This window comes from Procambarus clarkii, chromosome 26 (genome assembly GCF_040958095.1).
Source record: "Procambarus clarkii isolate CNS0578487 chromosome 26, FALCON_Pclarkii_2.0, whole genome shotgun sequence".
Taxonomy (NCBI): domain Eukaryota; kingdom Metazoa; phylum Arthropoda; class Malacostraca; order Decapoda; family Cambaridae; genus Procambarus; species Procambarus clarkii.
The window spans coordinates 40,784,272-40,808,059 of record NC_091175.1 but is presented as its reverse complement, the minus strand read 5'-3'; the positions used below and the strand labels follow the sequence as shown (position 1 = coordinate 40,808,059).

The 23,788-nt window shown below is 42.5% G+C and overlaps 1 protein-coding gene across 1 annotated transcript; it reads right to left on the bottom strand.

Moving 5' to 3' along the window:
• Positions 1 to 485: 485 nt before the first annotated feature.
• Positions 486 to 3,505, bottom strand: LOC138368937 (uncharacterized). The gene is made up of 2 exons (XM_069331662.1): positions 3,443 to 3,505; positions 486 to 1,613 (listed from the first exon to the last, which is right to left on the bottom strand). The coding sequence occupies exons 1-2, from the start codon at positions 3,503 to 3,505 to the stop codon at positions 486 to 488; spliced, it is 1,191 nt and encodes a 396-aa protein (XP_069187763.1).
• Positions 3,506 to 23,788: the final 20,283 nt, after the last annotated feature.

The following is a 23,788-nucleotide window of genomic DNA, read 5'->3' as shown; positions in this document are numbered from 1 at the left end:
AGCAGTGGCGGCGTTGTCTGCCCTCATGTCTGCACCGTTAAGCAGTGGCAGCGTTGTCTGCCCTCATGTCTGCCCCGTACATCAGTGGCAGCGTTGTCTGCCCTCATGTCTGTCCCGTACAGCAGTGGTGACGTAGTCTGCCCTCATGTCTGCCCCGTACAGCAGTGGTGACGTTGTCTGCCCTCATGTCTGCCCCGTACAGCAGTGGCAGCGTTGTCTGCCCTCATGTCTGCCCCGTACAACAGTGGCGGCGTTGTCTGCCCTCATGTCTGCCCCGTTCAGCAGTGGCGGGGTTGTCTGCCCTCATGTCTGCCCCGTACAGCAGTGGTGACGTTGTCTGCCCTCATGTCTGCCCCGTACAGCAGTGGCAGCGTTGTCTGCCCTCATGTCTGCCCCGTACAACAGTGGCGGCGTTGTCTGCCCTCATGTCTGCTCCATACAGCAGTCTGCCCTCATGTCTCGTACATAACTCAGTTTAAACTACACTACTCTTCTATGACACGGCCAGACAAGGGTGGAGTAGTTAGGGTGCTAGACAAGGGTGGAGTAGTTAGGGTGCCAGACAAGGCTGGAGTAGTTAGGGTGCCAGACAAGGGTGGAGTAGTTAGGGTACCAGACAAGGGTGGAGTAGTTAGGGTACCAGACAAGGCTGGAGTAGTTAGGGTGTCAGACAAGGGTGGAGTAGTTAGGGTGCTAGACAAGGGTGGAGTAGTTAGGGTGCTAGACAAGGGTGGAGTAGTTAGGGTGCCAGACAAGGCTGGAGTAGTTAGGGTGCCAGACAAGGGTGGAGTAGTTAGGGTACCAGACAAGGGTGGAGTAGTTAGGGTACCAGACAAGGCTGGAGTAGTTAGGGTGCCAGACAAGGCTGGAGTAGTTAGGGTGCCATACAAGGGTGGAGTAGTTAGGGTGCCAGACAAGGGTGGAGTAGTTAGGGTGCCAGACAAGGCTGGAGTAGTTAGGGTGCCAGACAAGGGTGGAGTAGTTAGGGTACCCGACAAGGCTGGAGTAGTTAGGGTGCCAGACAAGGGTGGAGTAGTTAGGGTGCCAGACAAGCCTGGAGTAGTTAGGGTGCCAGACAAGGGTGGAGTAGTTAGGGTGCCAGACAAGGCTGGAGTAGTTAGGGTGCCAGACAAGGGTGGAGTAGTTAGGGTGCCAGACAAGGGTGGAGTAGTTAGGGTGCCAGACAAGGCTGGAGTAGTTAGGGTGCTAAACAAGGCTGGAGTAGTTAGGGTGCCAGACAAGGCTGGAGTAGTTAGGGTGCCAGACAAGGGTGGAGTAGTTAGGGTACCAGACAAGGCTGGAGTAGTTAGGGTGCCAGACAAGGGTGGAGTAGTTAGGGTGCCAGACAAGGCTGGAGTAGTTAGGGTGCCAGACAAGGCTGGAGTAGTTAGGGTACCAGACAAGGGTGGAGTAGTTAGGGTACCAGACAAGGCTGGAGTAGTTAGGGTGCCAGACAAGGCTGGAGTAGTTAGGGTGCCAGACAAGGCTGGAGTAGTTAGGGTGCCAGACAAGGCTGGAGTAGTTAGGGTACCAGACAAGGGTGGAGTAGTTAGGGTACCAGACAAGGCTGGAGTAGTTAGGGTGCCAGCACCATGTAACACATGACAATTGTGCTGTTAACAACCACCCATTTACACAGCAACTTTCAGTTCCATTAAATCAATTTGCCTGAAAACTTGTTTCTGTCATCCATCAGAAGCGGGGAAATGTTTCAGGTAAACTTTTCGTGTTTCCGCCCCACTCACCACAGCACAGTGTTGTTCACTGACCATGTGACCGAGTTGCCCGGGTTCGTATCCAGGCCATGAGTGACTAGGTGCCAATCCTTAACTGTACGCCTCTGTTCACCCAGCAGTGAATGGGTACATGATTGATAAAATAAAGTTCCTGTTTTCAATCACCATCATCGTAAAATTGATGAATGCATCTTTGGGGTCGACCGGTGGATGGAATGGACTTGGTCTGAGGACGGGTTGCACGTTGCCCAAGTGTTTCAGACACGTAATTTTTCCGTATATACTTTAGTCATATGTCATCTGCAGGTCCTTATAAGCACTAACAGAGTCGCCCAAGCTTCCACCGGCCCCCGTAACACATTCGTTAATTTTATCGCAAAATATGTGACCTAAAATTATATTTTCGTGAATAGAAATGAACATTTATGAGTATTAAAATTTTGTGCATAATTAGGCCTATGAGGGGGCGTAGGTTAGGTGTTTTGATTCTGTAGGTAATTGTATGTATTTGTGGTACATGTGGGTGGAGCATTTGTCAGCCCACCTGCCAGGTAGTGCCCTGTCAACCTGTCCCCGTCACCCCAGCTGTCTACCTGTCCCCGTCCCCACAACGTATTCAGCTCAAGTGATGTGTACTGAAACTCGGCAGTTTCTCAAAGATATAAAATGTTATTATATAATTGTGTATATGTCTGGCCATCACAAACGGAGGCGTTTGGGCGCTGGATTAACGAGATTACGTCCTGGATTGGGAGACCGAATCGTTAAGAGACGTGTGCTTTGAACAAAGGAAGTGACCGAAGCATTTGGACAACGTTTCACAGCTCATGAAAACAAAGGACCGGCGGGTACACAACATGGAAGTCATGTAATCACTTTTTAAATCAATATAAGTCACTATGTGACTTACAGCTTGGGTCGAAGGATGGATTGTGTTTTCAAGCTGCAACCCGTCCTAATACATAGTCCATTCTATCCAGCGGTCGACCCCAAACACGCATTCATCAATTTTAACATGCTGTTCATTCACAACAGGAATTTTCTCATATACAAATTAATATTATTATATATTAGCATATTGTGCATATATAGGACTGGCGTGGTTAGGTGTTTAGGTTCTGTTGGCGATTATTAGTATTTGTAGTACGCAGGTGAAGCATTTACAGCGTTGTAAATGCTTCATTTACAAGACAGGTCTGGGTTTTTTTATTAAATTTAAATTTAAATTTTGCCCCGAGGGGCGAGTTTATTGGGCAGCGCCACTCATCTTGTGAGTGGACACACCGCCATAGCAGCATGTACAACACTCCCCAATAGGAAGAAAACCCGCTGGGTTGTTCATCCTGTCACTTGTACCCAGACACAGCTGGGACTTGCTTAACTGTCTCAAGTGAACAGCTCCTCAAACAAGAAGATTAACATCTATCAACCCTTAAAAGCTTACGTTATCTTGCGGGTGCAAAATGGGGAAATCTGTTAAGAACAGTATCAATATTTGACAAATAGTGTTTTCCTAACTCAAACAATGTGGGGTTTATTATTCTACACATACTTCTGATTTCTCTCAGGTGTTCACATTCACGTAGATAGTGATCAAGGCGGTGTCCATCACTCTCACCACAGATTCTGCAACTTCGCTGATCAACTGTTGTTTCCATTCCATATCTACATGGATATTTGTATCCAGGACGGATTCTCGCTATTACTGATTCTCTCCCTCGTCCTCCTCCTCTTCGGCCATGATGATTGAGATTGCCAGCTGCAACCATGTTGTACCATCGTATAGATTCACTGGTTTGTGCTTCTATCCTCCTTTCCTCAGTTACCTTGTCACGGTGATGTTGCCTGACAATACCTCTAATTTGTAGTAGAGTCTTGGGTATGAAGTAGTCAATATGATCTCCTTCAGCAGCCAGCACATCTGCTCGTTCATTCCCACATATTCCAACATGGGAGGGGACCCACAGAAACTTGATGACTCTTCCCTGATTGGTAAGTACTCTCACAGCTCTCTTAATTTCAGCGACTATTGCAAGATTTTCTGCCTGATTTTTACTTAGGCTTTGCAGTGCTGCTTTTAAATCGGTGCAAATCACTGCACCATTAGTGTTCCGTTCAAGAAACATTAACGCCATAACAATGGCAGTTAGCTCTGCTTGCGTTGAAGAGGCATAGTTCTCAATACGTGCTTTTTCTTCATTTCTGCGTTGGAAGGTATTATCCTTGATTACCGTGTATGCTGCACCAGCCCTGCCATTGACAGGATTAAATGACCCGTCAGTGTAGATTTGATCTAGTTCATCTCCGGCTTCTTTATAAATTTCCTCGAGATACTTGTGCCTCATTTCTTGTGGTATCATGTTGGATTTTTTCATTGCCATTTCATTGATGATGATCTTGCATGAGTCATTCCCCCATGGAGGTAACCTCTCTACAGGCAGGAGCTCACGGGCTTGCTCAAGCAGGTGAAGTTCTTCCAAGTAGCAGACTGATCCGTGATGCCATTTTTTGTTTCTCCTGTTTCCCCCTGAAAGTAGCACAGAGCTCAGTTTTTTCTTAGCAATATCATTGTAATGGGGATCTCTGGCTATCCTAATTGCAAGCTTAGCATTCAGCTCCTGAATTCTGCTTTTAACACTGGGAAGGGACAACTCCTCTCGTAGATTAGACGTTTTGGCAGTTCTTGGAACTCCAAGAATAATTGTCATGGCTTCATTTTGAATGCTTTCAACCCAGCATATATACATTTTCTTCTGTCCTCCATGGACAGGGTTAGAGATGTGTTAAACATATAGTTCAGGTTTTTTTTTATTGAACCATCAACCACAGAAGGTGATTCGGTGCTTTTAAAATGCTAAGCTAACCTACATACGTAAATACATAGATACACAGATTTACGTATGCCCTACATAAAGTGTTCGATGTGTCTTTTACATAGTGTCATTAATGTGCATTTACAAAGGTGAAATGTAATTCTAATCAGCTTCCATATATACTTTATACACATACACACACACATATATGTACATATACATATATACATACATATAATCTTTGGACAACACCCACCAGTGGGACTCGAACCCAGAAAGCACAACTACCTTCCAGTAGCTGCCATAACGAGTACGCTTTAACCCACTACACCATCAGACCCTACAAAAGAAGTAGAGACTTCGAGATATATATACATCTCTACTTCTAAGAAGTCTCTACTTCTTTTGTAGGGTCTGATGGTGTAGTGGGTTAAAGCATACTAGTTATGGCAGCTACTGGAAGGTAGTTGTGCTTTCTGGGTTTGAGTCCCACTGGTGGGTGTTGTCCAAAGATTGTTAATCTTCACTTGTGGTTTATGCAAGTATAGGCTTATACATACATATATATATACACTGTGACGATAATCTCTTTCAAGAGAGATTGAGCCAGCTCTTCCGTATATCATTTACGTCATTCTACAAACACAAGATGCTATATTAAAGATACGTCCACCAGTATCACAAAACGTTTTGCCCAGGAAGCAAAGCGTACCTTGCACCACCCGACACACCGGCTCCACCCGTCGTCAACGAGCAAACTATCCATTCTCCACCTGCCTGCTCCTGATTGGCTGGTGTATCGCCGACAGCACACCTGCACCTGCACTCACGTCCTCTACCTGAGTCGACGTCTGGGCCAGCTCACGCAGTCCTCCTCAGAATATCTTTGTGCTCTTAGAAGTTGACATCTCTCTCTGGTAGACTAAGCCCTGGCTGTCGTGTACTAAGGGAGGTGGCAGCTCTAGCCAATATTCTCAGCACCTGATTATTATTATTGTCTTGCACATTATTTTATATTAGAGTAAATTTTCACATCTATTAATTATTCATGTTGTTTTGTTTGTTGACTTGTTTTGAATTTTATGTAAGCCAAGGGATTGTCTTTGTTCATATCTTGTTTTCTAAAGTAATTAAAATTTCATTGTTTATATTTTGTGTTTTGCGTGTCTTCCCATTACCTTACCACAGACAAACAGGCAACCAGTCTTTTTTTTATGTAAGTGTGACAAGGCGTTGACACCTGCCATTGGAGGACTGCCGAACATCAACACTCCAACACTTTACCGTCACATTCCATGGGGGCCTGTCCGGGATGCTTCACTCAGGTACTAGTACCAGAACGTAAATTTGTGGTAAGCGTACTTGGCTTTGGTACAGTTGCTTTTCACTATTTTCAATATTCAATTTTATTTTCATATGGTGCTGTGTGTATTGTGCATTCCGAGAGTAGCATATGGTGAGTGTGAGACAACTTTGGATTGCATGGTGACTGTAGGCCGCAGTCATTCTCTTAAATGGTCATCTCTCCCTCCGTGTTATTACTCGTGTTTACCATCTTTTGTCCCTAGGATATTTCTCATATTTTCGGCAGATCATCATATTGGTACCCTGGTACTGTGGTCTGTCCCCGGGTCAAGAGCACCTAATCTTCTGCAATCCGACTGTAGGAGGATAAAGAGGGCCATAGTTCCTCTAGCACGAACTTTGTTGCTGAACTGCTGCTGTTCCTCAGCAGCAGTTCTCGTCACCAGTTGACACCTCGCACCGCTACACGTCGGTCAGAGATGATGATATTTACTTAGGTAGGGAATTAGCTTTCTTTTTTCAGAGCACAAAAGTTCGCTAATTCTGTAAGTATCATATTTCATTTCAGTGGGAAAAACTTGCTTATGTCCTATAGAGACTCGGCAAGGTATGCCTACATTCTTGGACTACCTAATTCACTTTTGAGACAATTAAATGTTTCATTTGTATTAGAAACTCAGTTTCGCTTACTTAGTAGGAAATTCTTGCCCTTATCCTCTTACATTGAGTACCGGGTACAAGATTTCCTGCGATCTTGATTTATTAATCATTTACCATCTTGAAATTAACATTAATTGTTAACGATTCCACAGGATAGGTACAAGTTGCCACGTTGTCCTGTTTCTGACATTCACCATATCACAACAGTATATTCGTTGTACATTTATTTGCTAATTTCACCATGTTTCGTCTCCAAGCTTTCCATGCAGATCCAGCAGGTGAAATAGGGAACTTAAGTCGTACCAAGAGGACTGAATTACTAACTCTTGCACATGAGTATCAGCTAGATATTCCCCATGGAGCCAATAAAAATGAACTACATAACCTGTTACTGGATTATCTCTTAGAGGAAGGTAAGATTGACTCTGAAACTCACGAAACTTACTCTATTGCAGATAAACCTGATTTGGCAACTATGAAACTCAAACTAGAGCTTGCCAAGATCGAGCGAGAACAACAAAAAGAAGCCCTACAAATAAAAGAACGAGAAGCTGCACTGAGGAAAGAAGAATAGGAACGTGAAATCGCCCTCAAGGAACGTGAAACTGCAATACTCCGTGAGCGCGAGCGAGTACAGCTTGAAGCCAAACAACGCCACCTGGAGATGCAACGCGAGCATGACAAACAACAAGCAGCTCTGGCTATGGAATGTCGTCAACAAGAACTCGCGTTGGAAACTACACACCTCACTCAACGCCAGCAAGCTACCGCCAGTCTTCCAGTAAGTTTCAATATCTCACATGCAAGTAACTTAATGCCACCATTCGTAGAGACAGAAGTCGACGTATTTTTTACCACCTTTGAGACCCTTGCTAATCAACTTAGCTGGCCTGCCGACCAATGGTCTACCCTTCTCAGAGTACATCTCACAGGTAGAGCTGCAGTTACACTCAGTACTTTGGCATCTGAGAATGACTACCAGACCCTGAAGCAAGCAGTGTTGGACGCCTACCTTCTCTCCACCGAAAGCTACCGAAGAAAATTCCGTGACCACATAAAGGCAAGTACCACCACCTTACTGGAATTTGCTAATACCAAAAGGAGATATTTTATGAAATGGCTGGAAGCAGCACATGCCTCTACCTTTGCGGAACTCGTCAACCTCATGCTAGTTGAAGAATTCTTGAGGCGTGTGCCGCCTCCTGTCCGTTTATATTTAGCAGATAAAGAAGAGACCGACTACCTAAAATGTGCCAAGTCGGCTGACACTTACAGCCTCATCCACCGGCTGACACCAGAACCACCTTCCAGTAAGAAGTCTTGGTACAGTTACGAGAAAGTGAGTACCGATCAAGCTGGCTCGCAATTGTACTGTAAGTATTGTAGACTCTATGGACATACCATAGATAAATGTGGTAAGTCTCAATACAAAGGTAACACTGAATCCACTAAACCCAAACAGACTCCTCCTAAGTCCGGTAAGCCTGTGATGAATGTTGGTGTTCATGTTAATGATCTTTCTCTCTTCAGTAAACACCTATATCCTGGAACTGTCTCTACCAACGGTTCAGATCCGGAGGGACGTTTCAAACTGAAGATCTTGAGGGACACAGCGGCTCTTCAATCAATCCTTTTGAAATCAGCTGTGCCCAATATTGCCTACACCGGGAAAACCGTCTTCATCACTGACCTCACTGCTACCACTCCTTATCCACTCGCCAGAGTCCACCTGGATTGTCCCTTCGTGACCGGTGAAGTCCAAGTCGCCATCAGGGAAAAGCCTTTTCCCATGCCTGGAGTGCAACTTCTCCTGGGCAACGACTTGGCAGAAGACCTGCAACCGACCAACCTGATCGTCATGGACAAACCCCAGGTGTGTACCTCTTTAATGGATAATCCCATCTTTGAGTATGTTCCAGCAAAGGTTCAAGAGAGTGATGAAGTTTCTTCTCCGGTTTTAGTGACCACTCGTGCACAAGCTGCACGACCACAGCCAGCTGACTCTACGGCTACCGCTGTCCCTCAAGACCCTCAGAAACTACCTCCGAATCTTACCACGGTGGAGTTCCGTAAGTTACAGAGGGAAGATCTTACCTTGACACCATTATTCTTCCAGGTGAGACTCAACCTGACAGTATTCCTGGGTTCTTCCTAGAGAACGAGTTGCTCTACCGCAGATACAGACCCAGTAAACTGAAGGAGGAGGACGAATGGGCCAACGTCGAACAACTAGTGATTCCTGTCAGCCTGCGGCTCACTATTCTACACTTGGCCCACGGAGCACTTTCGCACTACGGTTTTAACAAGACCTACCACGGAATCCGTCAAGACTACTACTGGCCAGGTATGGTAAATAGCGTCAAACAGTGTCATATATGTCAGATGGCAGGTAAACCGAACATCTCTATCCCAGAGCACCACTGACACCCATCCATGTGTCTGCGGAACCTTTCCACAGACTTATTATAGACTGTGTTGGTTCTTTACCTCGGACCAGTTCTTGCAACGCCTATATACTAACCATCCTGTGTCCTACCACCAGATTCCCCATAGCAGTTCCTGTAAAGAACATTACGGCTGCTACGGTGGTAAAACACTTATTGAAGATCTTCACCCAGTATGGATTTCCAAGGGAGGTTCAGAGTGACTGTGGCACCAACTTCACCAACTTCACCAGAACTCTTCAAGAGGACTCTGGAAGAGTTCAACATCACACAGGTATTGTCCAGCCCCTATCATCCTGCTTTACAGGGTTCTCATGAGCATAGTCATCAGACTATTAAAGCACTCCTGAAAAAGTTTTGCAATGAAACCTCTAAGGATTGGGATAAACAACTAGATCTCATCATGTGTATATTTAGAAGTCTTCCCAATGAGTCTCTAGGAGTATCTCCTTATGAGATGTTCTACGGATGTAAGTGCCGTACTCCTCTCAAAGCTTTTAAAGACTCTCTACATGATGCCACCTTCAGTGAGCATCAGAATGTGCCCCAGTTTCTTCAAAACCTGCAACACATTCTAAAGAGGGTGCATAACTTTGCTAAGGATAATCTATTGAAAGCACAGGAGAGGATGAAGACTCATTACGAACAGAACAGCAAAGTAAGGAAATTTAAACCGGGAGACTTCGTGTTGGCCTATTTCCCTATCCCAGGTTCTCCCTTGCAAAACAGGTTTTCAGGACCCTACCGCATCAAGGAGTACAGAAACAACCACAACTACGTTCTAGAGACTCCAGATAGGCGGCGGAAGACCCAGCTGTGCTACGTCAACCTCCTGAAGCTATATAACGGTACTCCTCCCACTGTGTTAGTAGCATATTCTTCCTTTAAAGGTCCATACATCCACAGTGAGACCTTCCCTGCTTCTCCTCCCGAAAGCACTGACACTGAGTCAGCGCTTTCCAATTCGGAAATCCTCCCTGATCTTCATAACTATTTTCAGGACCATAATAGTGCTCCTTTGCCATATTCTAATCCTATTCTCGCCTGGCCAGATATCACCAAGCCTTTCATCCTCCATGTCGACGCCAGTGGTACCGGCATCGGGAGTGACCTAATGCAACAACGAGGCGAGGAGAATATACCTGTTAGCGACCACAGCTACAAGGAACAACAGAACAATCGACAGGGAGCTACTCATCGTCCTGAACTTGCAGCACTTTGCTCCATACTTAAAAGGTGCTCGGTCTACCACCATCTACTCAGACCACAATCCTCTCCGCTTCTTACATCAAGCCCAATTCAATAATCAACGTCTTCTACGATGGGCTTTATATCTACAAGATTTCAACCTGGAGATTTTCTACATCAAGGGTTCTGACAACATCATAGCCGACGCCCTCTCCAGAGTCTATGAAGTAGAGGCAGCTCCACCTATCACTCTACCACCTAAAGACGTAACTTCTTCCGGAACCGCAGGCTTCGGGGGAGAGTTGTGACGATAATCTCTTTCAAGAGAGATTGAGCCTGCTCTTCCCTATATCATTTACGTCATTCTACAAGTACAAGATGCTATATTAAAGATACGTCCACCAGTATCACAAAACGTTTTGCCCAGGAAGCAAAGCGTACCTTGCACCACCCGACACGCCGGCTCCACCCGTCGTCAACGAGCAAACTATCCATTCTCCGCCTGCCTTCTCCTGATTGGCTGGTGTATCGCCGACAGCACACCTGCACCTGCACTCACGCCCTCTACCTGAGTCAACGTCTGGGCCAGCTCACGCAGTCCTCCTCAGAATATCTTTGTGCTCTTAGAAGTTGACATCTCTCTCTGGTAAACTAAGCCCTGGCTGTCGTGTACTAAGGGAGGTGGCAGCTCTAGCCAATATTCTCAGCACCTGATTATTATTATTGTCTTGCACATTATTTTATATTAGAATAAATTTTCACATCTATTAATTATTCATGTTGTTTTGTTTGTTGACTTGTTTTGAATTTTACGTAAGCCAAGGGATTGTCTTTGTTCATATCTTGTTTTCTAAAGTAATTCAAATTTCATTGTTTATATTTTGTGTTTTGCGTGTCTTCCCATTACCTTACCACAGACAAACAGGCAAGCAGTCTCTTTTTTTTATGTAAGTGTGACAAGGCATTGATACCTGCCATTGGAGGACTGCCGAACATCAACACTCCAACACTTTACCGTCACAACACCCACATGCATTCACATACTTTTGTCTCTTCTACTCTGACAGGGTGAGATAGCTGATAGAGAAACTTGTGTGCAATTAAGCACTTAATCACTGAAGGTGATTAAGGTGGCTTTACAAGCTCAGGTTATATAGTTACATCACATACATACATTGTATAATTGATACATTACATGGTCAATTTTGGGTACAAGTCCAATATATCATCAAGTGTTCCAGTACTCATATAGTAATTACACAGTTCAGAATACGTCAGCTCAGGAGGGCGAAAGTCAGTCAGTATAGCGCATTCTACAATATATTGTTCAAGAGAGTGCATGTTTTCTCTTTCACAAAGTTGACACATTGTGTACTCGACATTTGGGTTGAGAAAGCTGCCAGATACGTCTATATCCCAGGCGTATTCTGGCCACTATAACATCATATTGCCGGGTTCTTGTTCTATTAGTCCCATATGTGAATGTCTCCTCACGATATCTATCATAATAGTTAATGCTACAACTTTCAGGTCTTTGTGAATTTGTTAGGTCGGTGAGATCTTCATTAGATATTTGTTTAAGTATTCTCTTTGTCACTGCTAATGAAACACCCATATCAATTTCTACCACTGGTTTTCTGCAGGCTGTCTTAGCAAGTATATCAACAGTGTCATGCCTTGAGATGCCAACATGTCTGGAGAAGGAGGTGCCCGCACCGTAAGACAGGTAAACCTCTCTTGACCTACCACCCGTTAATTGCTTTGGTCCGTCAGGTATCTTAGTTAGTGCCTAACAAGTAACTTTAGTATACGCTTCTAAGTGAAGAGTAACCAACTGTAAACCTGTCCCCAGAGACACATAATGTGGCCCAGTGGACACATTATGTGGCCCAGTGGACACATTATGTTTCAAAGTGGACACATTATGTGAGGGCTGAGGGTGGTGATAGTTGGGCTGAGGGTGGTGATAGTTGGGCTGAGGGGGGTGATAGTTGGGCTGAGGGTGGTGATAGTTGGGCTGAGGGTGGTGATAGTTGGGCTGAGGGGCGTGATAGTTGGGCTGAGGGTGGTGATAGTTGGGCTGAGAGGGTGATAGTTGGGCTGAGGGGGGTGATAGTTGGGCTGAGGGGGGTGATAGTTGGGCTGAGGGGGGTGATAGTTGAGCTGAGGGTGGTGATAGTTGACCTTAGGGTGGTGATAGTTGAGCTGAGGGTGGTGATTGTTGAGCTGAGGGTGGTGATAGTTGGGCTGAGAGGGTGATAGTTGGGCTGAGGGGGGTGATAGTTGAGCTGAGGGTGGTGATAGTTGAGCTGAGGATGGTGATAGTTGAGCTGAGGGTAGTGATAGTTGAGCTGAGGGTGGTGATAGTTGAGCTGAGGGTGGTGATAGTTGGGCTGAGGGTGGTGATAGTTGGGCTGAGGGGGGTGATAGTTGGGCTGAGGGTGGTGATAGTTGGGCTGAGGGTGGTGATAGTTGGGCTGAGGGTGGTGATAGTTGGGCTGAGAGGGTGATAGTTGGGCTGAGGGGGGTGATAGTTGAGCTGAGGGTGGTGATAGTTGGGCTGAGGGTGGTGATAGTTGGGCTGAGGGGGGTGATAGTTGGGCTGAGGGGGGTGATAGTTGAGCTGAGGGTGGTGATAGTTGACCTTAGGGTGGTGATAGTTGAGCTGAGGGTGGTGATTGTTGAGCTGAGGGTGGTGATAGTTGGGCTGAGAGGGTGATAGTTGGGCTGAGGGGGGTGATAGTTGAGCTGAGGGTGGTGATAGTTGAGCTGAGGATGGTGATAGTTGAGCTGAGGGTAGTGATAGTTGAGCTGAGGGTGGTGATAGTTGAGCTGAGGCTTGAGATAGTTGAGCTGAGGCTAGTGATAGTTGAGCTGAGGGTGGTGAAAGTTGAGCTGAGGCCAGTGATAGTTGAGCTGAGGCTAGTGATAGTTGAGCTGAGGGTGGTGATTGTTGTGCTGAGGGTGGTGATAGTTGTGGGACATTTGGGGCTTGACTCTATTTATTTAATTATTAAAGTAATGAAATCAATTACGAAGGACCACCCGCTTTTATAGTAAAGAGAGAAACTAATAAAATGTGATCATTAGAAAATTCCTAGAGGAACCAGTAACTATGGATAAATACTAGAAAATATAATCACTTGCATAATTAATGGGCTGTATATATAATTTGATTGAATCAAAGCCTCAAACACCTACATTGGGGGGTTATTGCTAGAGCTTCATGTATGTCTAGGAACTAGTGTGGTTCGTACACCAGTTCATTATGTAATAACCTAATCTTATGACCAATTAGAGAATCCATAGAGAATTTGACACCAATAAGAACATAGATCATGAATATCAGAAATTAATGAGTATAATAAACACGTGTTAAATCCAGTGTGCAGTGATCAATAGTAATAATTCAGTACAGATAATTTGAATAATTGAATACGGAAAGGGTCTTAGCTTGAAGACGTTTTCCAAGACATCAGTCATGAATCATCCTCGGAATCTCCGGAATTCATCATGGAACACTGGGAGATGCATAACACGGGAAAGTAACAGCTCGGGGAATTCTTCACACGCAAGCTGTAAATCAAGATATATTACGTAGCAACATATTAGGCTGCTAAATATCTATATTCAAGAAATTGAGAATGGAGAGAGATAAAATATACTAACATGTGTTTTAATTATGTCGCTCGGCGTGACGACAAGCTACCCTGCTGTAAACTATCTGTAATGATGCATCAAAAGGGAATAAGTGTACTTAGCTAATAGGGCACTGTGTAAGTTGAAGCTTGCCGAAGGTCGCGTCCTAGGCTCTAACGTCGCAATGGCGAACTCGTGGTGTTTAGCCTGATGTTCGACGCGCTTCTCTGGCCGGTCACAATGGATTACACGGAACAAATTGACAAGTTCCGGGCTGAATGTCAAGTTAATTCTCGTTGACGATTCACCACGATGTATCCTATGACACTGACACCAAACAAGTTGCTCAATTCCGCAAACTAGTCTTCACACCGCACTTTGGCGACTTTCCTCTCTCGTCGACGCCTCCACACGCACTCTCGGCAACATGGCGTCTCCCTTCCCCCCTTCGCGTCCCCGCATTCGCCACACAAATTATTTACTACGAATAATATTATTTCTCGCAGTTGCAGCTAAAATGCTGGGATAATGACGGGTTTATAATTCTAGGGAGCTATATATTATTATTATTTGCTCGTTTTACGATGTCAAACGAGCAATGGAGAATGATATTAATTCTCTCCACGGCATTTACTTGTGACTTTAAATTTATTACCAGATAACAGTTGTAACTAGAAATGCTTGATTTGGCATTATTTGGGAGTCAGGTTATCGGTAAATAATTATCACACAGAACACTGTTGTTTTTAGAGAATCAAACTCAATTCTCTGACACACTGGATATAATGTGTTTATTTTGGTAGAATCTGACACAATACTGGTGTTTGGTTACGTAAGAATTCTAGCGTTATTGTACAGATACAATTATTAGTTCATGTGAACTCTACTTTTGGTTAATTTTAGTTACTACAGCAATTAGTAGATTTTAGTAATAATTAATAATAATACAACTGTGTTGTATTATGTTGGAAATTTCCAACATAACTCCGGGAGGAGATTTATCGGGTCGCAGTGTAATGTGGAGTACTGACATACCCATCCCGAAGTTGGTATTAATATTAGTATGTTAGTATGTTAGTACACACAACAAATGTCCCGTATTTGTCAAGGACATACAAGAAACTTAAGTCTTGCAGATTTCATGTTAAATGGAACATGTTATTATGAATTACCTAAAGCTAATAACTAAGAAGGCTTACAATAAACTCTGTGACTGGTGTCGCTATGACCTGTAATGTTTATGTTACTAAGTCTCAAAGTCTGTAAACTCTCAGATACTCAAGACAAATAATGTTATTTATAACCTATACAACAATTAAGAATTTAAATCACACAATTTAAATAACTGAGAATCTACTGTGATGAGAATGTCCTTGGTCATAGTGACTTGTAATGATTTGTTACTTGACATCACACCACAGTATCATCATGATTACTTAAATTGGATGTAAATGGATTTGCTCTTAGTCAGAGCTGTAATAGGCTTGTAGTTTCCGCTTGCATTGTTGAACAGCAGCTCTAGTGGGGCGGTTGCTCGGTGGATCAGAATTACTGTCCTCGGAAACTACTGGTGAAGCTGGTTCTGGCAAACACTCTCGTTCTGCTAATTCGAGAGGTACCAACTTCTCTAAAGTTTTCAGAGTAGTGTTGCCTCGGCATAAAACTTCTGCTACTCTCAGGATACCTTGATGATCTGGATGAATGGCAACAATTTTGCCTATGGGCCACTCTGACCTTGGTCCATCACTGTCGACTAATACTAGGTCCCCTGGTTTAAGTTGTACTTTATTATAAGGACTCGAAGCTCCGTAGTGGTACTCTCAAGTTCACACCTCATTCCACCTTTCAATGACTCTTGAGAGATGCTGGTAACTTTCTACTAAGTCACTTCTGGTTACATGTGAAGGGTCGACGGGTCCTCTTCTGCTAAAGGTATGAGAGGACTCAGCAGGCCTCCATGTATCAAGTGTGAGGGACTCAGAGGTTCTCTCTGTGAGAAATCATCGGACAGGTATGTTAATGGGCGGTTATTGACTCGCGCCTCGATTTCCACAACAATGGTTTGGAGTTCGGAGTAACTGATTTTTTGTCTATGTAAGGTTTTTCTTAAGCACTTCTTGACTGTGCCTATCATTCGCTCGTAGAACCCACCTTGCCAAGGGGCTCTTGGAGCTATAAATTTCCAGTGACATTGTCGTCTCTGCAGGACTGACTGTACTTTTGGATGACTCCAGACTTCTCGCAGACAGGCTTCTCCTGCCACAAAATTGGAACCATTGTCCGATATCATGAGTTTGGGACAAGATCTGCGAGCTGCAAATCTGCGGAAGGCTTGGATGAAGGCTTCAGCACTCATATCTGAAGTCACTTCTAAATGTACGTCTCTGGTAGTAGCACACGTAAAGAGGCAAATGTAAGCTTTCACTGGTATCTTATCTGGGTTGCCAGTGAGGAGTAAGGCTCCTGTGTAATCAACACCAGTGGTTTCAAAAGGACGAAGATGAACCACTCTTTCTTCAGGGAGTGGTGGAGGTCCTGGGTAAGGACATACTCTAGCATCGTATCTTTTACAGATTACACAGAATTTAATAATTGACTTGACTGTCTGGCGACCTTGAGGAAGCCGGTATTTCTGTCTAAGGTCGGTGAGAGTATCTAACATTCCACCATGTAATGTACCATATTGATGGTGATGTAAAACAAGAAGTTTAGTGATGACGTGGTGACGAGGTAAAAGAATTGGATTCTTTGTGTCCAAATCAATTTTTGCATGAAGCAAACGTCCTCCACATCTTAGTATATTATGAGTGTTGGCATCATACCAGATACCTAGAGACTTAGTTAATTTATCTGGAAGATTTTCATATTCGCTTCCATATGTCTCTTGTGGTGCACGTTTGATCCAGTAGAGAATAGGATTGGGAAACTTATGTCGAATTCCTATCTTAGCAAGAAAGTCAAACACATGTGCGGTCACTCTTAATAACTTACTTAAGTTAGAGTAATTGTGAGGATCAATGGCTAAGATTCGTTGAGGTTCTGGTTCTTTCATGGGAGTGGTGATATTGGTCACTATGACTTGTGGCTTTTGTTTGGGCCACTGACCACCAACAAGCCATGAAGGTCCATTGAACCACAGCGAAGACTTGATAAGTTGTTTTAGTGTTAATCCTCGAGATAAATAATCTGCAGGATTGTCCTTAGTAGGAACATGTCTGAATTTATATCCAGCAGATAACTCATGAATTTCCCTAACACGATTACTGACTTAGGGAGTCTTATTATTGTTGTTTTTTACCCATTGTAAGACTGCCTCATTGTCTGACCACACGACAATCTCACCAAAGTGGATATTATTGAGTGTCTTAGTCAAGCAATGAGCCAATCTTACTCCCACCAGCAATGCAGTCCATTTGAGGTAAAGATCTCTTCTTAATGGGAGCAACTCTTGCTTTAGATGTGAGCAAAATTGACTGTGCACTATTAACTAAGTAGGCTACAGCGCCATACGCTTTGCCAGAGGCATCGCAGAAAACGTGCAAATTTGTGGGCAAGTTTGGTCCTGAAGCATTGCGAGGAAATTTCAAAACACCTAACTGATTAAAATCCGTTGAGAGTATTTGCCATTTAGCTTGTAATTCACTTGGTAACGGATCATCCCATCCCATATGTTTCTGCCAGCACTCCTGCATTAGGAGTTTGCCCCTTATTAATATAGGACTAAGTAAGCCTAAAGGGTCAAATGGTTGACTGACAAACGAGAGCAATGTTCTCATGGTAAGGGTTGAGTTATCGGTTTGTACTGACTTGACATTCATCTCGTCAGTACTTGTGTTCCATTCCACACCCAGAACCTTTAATTGATTAGGTACCTGATAACCTGGAAATTCTTTCTCGATTATCTGGTTTAATGATTCATTATTTGAGGCCCATGACTGTAGTGGCATATTGGCTCCTAATAACTCACGGTTAGCCTCATGGTAGATTTCTACCAAATTGGTTTGATCATTTGTAGTTCCCTGGAAATTGTCGACATACAAGTTGTCACTAATGTCTGCCTTATAAGGGCTATTTGACTTCCTCAAATGTGTGTCTAATGTTGCTTGCAATAGAAACGGAGAGGATGTCGCTCCGAATAATACTGAGGCAAAACGATATGTGATGATATCACTGTAAGGATTCAGTGGATCCTTAATCCAGAGAAACTTAGTGCAATTACGATCCTCCTCCTGTAAACCTACTCGGAGAAAAGCTTTACTGATATCAGCAGTATAAGCAAAAATACCAGTGCGGAATCGTAACAGCACATCATGTAGCCTTTGAGTTAGGCTAGGTCCTGTTTGGACACATTCATTCAAAGACACACTGCTTGGCTTTACTTTAGCACTACAGTTGAAGACAATATGGATAGGTGTTGTCAATGAATCTTTCACCACAGCGTGATGAGGTAAATAATGACCTATTTTCCGGTCATCGTTATCAACAACTTCGATAAATTTACTGTTGAGTTGTTGTTGGATGAGTTGATGATACATGTTCAATTTGTCTGGCTGCTTCTGTAGTCGTGCTAATTGAGACTGCAATTGTGAGGCTGCCATAAAATAATTAACTGGAAGTTGTGGATGATTCAACTTCCATGGGAGTCTTACCCAGTATTGTTTATTTTTATAGACAACTGTATCCAGATATTGCTGGTAAGTCCACATATCATCAGGGCCTGGTTGTTCAGGGATAATACCTAAAGTGTCTAAATCCCACAGACGATGTACAGGTGGATCAGACTCAATATCTTCAGATATTTCTTTGAAATGTAGGGGTGACTGTTCCAAGCCTAGTCACGCCACTATTATGTTGTTAGATTGTTGGTTTGTTGACGGTGGATTTTGTTGGAAAAGCACCGGTCCAGTAAGCAATTTGCCTCCAGCAGATGACAACACATTCATTCCGTGTTGTCTGGTGCATCCCTTTATAAATTTATAATAATGATCCGCGCCTATAAGTATTCCAACATCAGTGAGGCAGTCAGAATATATTTTGTAATCTGCTAGCCTCATGTGGTTTCGTTTAAGATATTTCGCAGTGCGAGCTAATCCTGTGACCTGCAGGTCTGTAGGAAGTTTATCTACTACTACCGCTTGTATTGGACTAGTGGAAGATCCAAGTCTCACTAATACCTTAACTACTTGGTATTCACGAGGTCCACTATTAGTCAAGAAACCAGAAATATTTAGCCTCACACTTTTGGCAGGTTTTAATTTTAACTGCTCTACTAACTGTTGTGTAATGAAGGTTTTCTGTGATCCTTGATCAAAAAGACCTCTAGTGTAAACTCTAGATTTCCTGTTTATTAGTCTAAGTTGAGCTGTAGGCAGAGTGGTATTATTGCCTGACTCAGTAGCAAGTACATTTATTTCTTGATGCACTTTGCAATATTGTACTGTGGTAGAATTCGTGGAATTCTCCCCAGTTGTCATGGATTGAGTAGAAGTTTTTCTACATAAGGCATAGTGATGTACACCTTGGTTGCATCTATTGCATGAACGTAGTTGCACTACACATTTTTGGGGATCATGAGAGCCCATGCACTTGTGTATTTCTTGCAACCTTTTAATCCTAGTATTATAAGTAGGATAAACAGAGCATTGGTAGGTGGCATGTCCTTGATTACAAAACAGACACCTTCTTTCTTTGGTTGACTTTGTCTCTTTAGTAGACAAGTCATTGGTTATCTCAGAAGGAGACACCGAATAAGTACCTACATTACCACTCCTCTTTCCAGTGGATGGAGCAGTCCTAGATTTATACTTACTAGACTTATTCAAAGTCGGTTTGGGTTTGACTGAAGTGTTAGTATTAGTTGGTTTAGACTCAGGTTTAATCTTATCATGGGTCTTCAACCTGTTAACCGTTATTCTCAGTCCCTCGAATATTTGGTCAAGAGTGAGAAACTCTGTTTTATAGTGTGAGCAGAGCTCTGTTAAGACATTTCGAGGTAATTTCCTCTGCAAAAGTAACTTGATTGACCATTCTGAGGCTGGTATATCAACTTTAGTACCTAAGGCTTTTACTAGAGACTCTACTTCTAGTCTGAAGCTTTGAAGTGACTTTGGTCTACTATTTGGTGCATTCAGATCTAGAAATTGGTAATAAAGGTTAGCTATACTCAACTCTTTGTTGCAATAGTTCAACTTCAACAGTTTTATAGCTTCCTCATAATTACTATCAGTGAGAGTTAAGTTATGTATGACCTTTTTAGCCTCTCCTTTGAGAAGACTAAGCAGGTATGAGAATTTAGAAACCTTGTCAAGAGACGATTTCTTATGTATATGAACTTCAAATGAAGTCCAAAAATTGTCCCAGTTTTCTGTATCTAAACCTGTAAATGTAGGTAAGTCTAAAGTAGGTAAACGAACCTCTGGTAGTTGGTTACTGAATTGAGACATAGTATTATTTGTATTGGATTTAGATTGTTTTGCTAGATTAGATAGCATGTAAAGTTTATCTTGAGTCTCCTCTTCATATTGGGAGATATCCTCTACAATTTGACCTACTTCATCAGGGTCAGTTTCTATGGTATTCAGTAGAGTAAGATAAGACTGACCTGTAGACCTAACTTGATCAAATTTCAGATCAGCTACTCTTACTGATGTCTCTAAGTGATAAGAGTCAATGGGAGTTTCTTTAGATAAGCCCTCAGACTTGTTAATTAGTCTGGTTAAATGACCTTTAAGGCCAATATAGGTTCTCCTTAATTGCTCAGGAGTAGCCATGTTGGGCTTAGGTCCAAACTTCATGGGATTAGAATAAGTATTACTAATGAAGCTTGGGTACTTGTTCATTAGTTGACAAGTAACATTAAATGTAGCCTAATTTAATGTGGCTAATTTATACTCTACCTCACTCGAGGTTAAATGTACCTACCTAACAACAAGTAGCTAGATATTTTGTGCATTGTCTGAACTTCACCATTAACTTTCGTCCGGTTAGCTCTTGTATATCACCATTAGATGTAATGGTGATCATCCAGCAATACACAAAATAGATACACACAAAATAATGAGTACAAGATGAAATATTATGGAGACACTCCAATCAGAGTTATCTCAAAATTTAATCCCACCCTGGATAGGGTCAGCACAAATGGTATAATACATACACTACTGACTACCTTAAGTCTAGTCGTGATAATTCCTACCTAAGAACTACAAATTTATTTAGTCTGGGCTTGTGCCAAATTCAGCACAATCTCAGCCTAAATTCTACCTAATAAGATTGGTAAAGATTATTGTGGTGCAGTAAGGTGAATATAATTGTGCTGTATTTTTGTTTTTTTTTGGATTTTTGTTTATAAGTGTGCGCTTGCACACACAAGTGAAAATAATTATGTACAGTTAAGTTTGGCTTGCTAGCCACAGCCGTTTGTGATAATTGATTGTGTTGATCAATTTCTCAACCACATGCAACCTAGACTCACCTGACAGGTGAACACCATCTCTGGCCAGGTTTTGTCTATATGGTCTGGCTGTAAATTGGATATAAGTGGCATCCAATCTCACTCGTTTTTTCAGCCTGAAATTTATGTACTTAGCAGCTCTCTGGTAGTATTCTGGTGTTACTCCCCAACTATTATCTTGACTTGGTTGGCGAGGTTCCACTAACGTGAATACTACCGAATTACTGATGAGCTTGAAAGAAGAAATTATGGCTTTAAGGTGCTTGATCACCTCAGCTGGATAACGAGTAGGATGGATGTCATTACCACCTAAGTATATAATGGTTAGATGGTGAGGCCACTCTAACGCAGGTGTTAGTGTGGAATTGTTATAAAAGTTATGAGCTGTTGCTCCTGGTGACCTAAAGATTCTTACCTCAGTATGAGGTATAGATCTAAGTGTTGTGAGCAATTGACTGTGTCCCACGAGTGCTACCTTATACATGAGGTGAAAGTAGCAATGAATTGGAGTGACTTAGGCTAACCTATGTTACGCTGTTGGTAGACAATTAATTAAATGGTTAGTCTAGACTACGTCACACAGGGATTAGTTATTACTAATTAGTATTTATAATTATAATTTATATTTATCCGGTTCGATAAGGACCATAATGTGGGACATTTGGGGCTTGACTATTTATTTAATTATTAAAGTAATGAAATCAATTACGAAGGACCACCCGCTTTTATAGTAAAGAGGGAAACTAATAAAATGTGATCATTAGAAAATTCCTAGAGGAACCAGTAACTATGGATAAATACTAGAAAATGTAATCACTTGCATAATTAATGGGCTGTATATATAATTTAATTGAATCAAAGCCTCAAACACCTACATTGGGGGGTTATTGCTAGAACTTCATGTATGTCTAGGAACTAGTGTGGTTCATGCACCAGTTCATTATGTAATAACCTAATCTTATGACCAATTAGAGAATCCATAGAGAATTTGTCACCAATAAGAACATAGATCATGAATATCAGAAATAATTGAGTATAATAAACACGTGTTAAATCCAGTGTGCAGTGATCAATAGTAATAATTCAGTACAGATAATTTGAATAATTGAATACGGAAAGGGTCTTAGCTTGAAGACGTTTTCCAAGACATCAGTCATGAATCATCCTCGGAATCTCCGGAATTCATCATGGAACACTGGGAGATGCATAACACGGGAAAGTAACAGCTCGGGGAATTCTTCACACGCAAGCTGTAAATCAAGATATATTACGTAGCAACATATTAGGCTGCTAAATATCTATATTCAAGAAATTGAGAATGGAGAGAGATAAAATATACTAACATGTGTTTTATTTATGTCGCTCGGCGTGATGACAAGCTACCCTGCTGTAAACTATCTCTAATGATGCATCAAAAGGGAATAAGTGTACTTAGCTAATAGGGCACTGTGTAAGTTGAAGCTTGCCGAAGCTCGCGTCCTAGGCTCTAACGTCGCAATGGCGAACACGTGGCGTTTATGCCTGGCCTAGATGTCGACGCGCTTCTCTGGCCGGTCACGATGGATTACAAGGAACAAATTGACAAGTTCCGGGCTGAATGTCAAGTTAATTCTCGTTGACGATTCACCACGATGTATCCTATGACACTGACACCAAACAAGTTGCTCAATTCCGCAACTAGTCTTCACACCGCACTTTGGCGACTTTCCTCTCTCGTCGACGCCTCCACACGCTCTCTCGGCAACATGGCGTCTCCCTTCCCCCCTTCGCGTCCCCGCATTCGCCACACAAATTATTTACTACGAATAATATTTTTTCTCGCAGTTGCTGCTAAAATGCTGGGTTTATGATTGATAATGACGGGTTTATAATTCTAGGGAGCTATATATTATTATTATTTGCTCGTTTTACGATGTCAAACGAGCAATGGAGAATGATATTAATTCTCTCCACGGCATTCACTCGTGACTTTAAATTTATTACCAGATAACAGCTGTAACTAGAAATGCTTGATTTGGCATTATTTGGGAGTCAGGTTATCGGTAAATAATTATCACACAGAACACTTGTTTTTAGAGAATCAAACTCAAGTCTCTGACACACTGGATATAATGTGTTTATTTTGGTAGAATCTGATGCAATACTGGTGTTTGGTTACGTAAGAATTCTAGCGTTATTGTACAGATACAATTATTAGTTCATGTGAACTCTACTTTTGGTTAATTTTAGTTACTACAGCAATTAGTAGATTTTAGTAATAATTAATAATAATACAACTGTTGTATTATGTTGGAAATTTCCAACATAACTCCGGGAGGAGATTTATCGGGTCGCAGTGTAATGTGGAGTACTGACATACCCATCCCGAAGTTGGTATTAATATTAGTATATTAGTATGTTAGTATGTTAGTACACACATAACGAATGTCCCGTATTTGTCAAGGACATACAAGAAACTTAAGTCTTGCAGATTTCATGTTAAATAGAACATGTTATTATGAATTACCTAAAGCTAATAACTAAGAAGGCTTACAATAAACTCTGTGACTG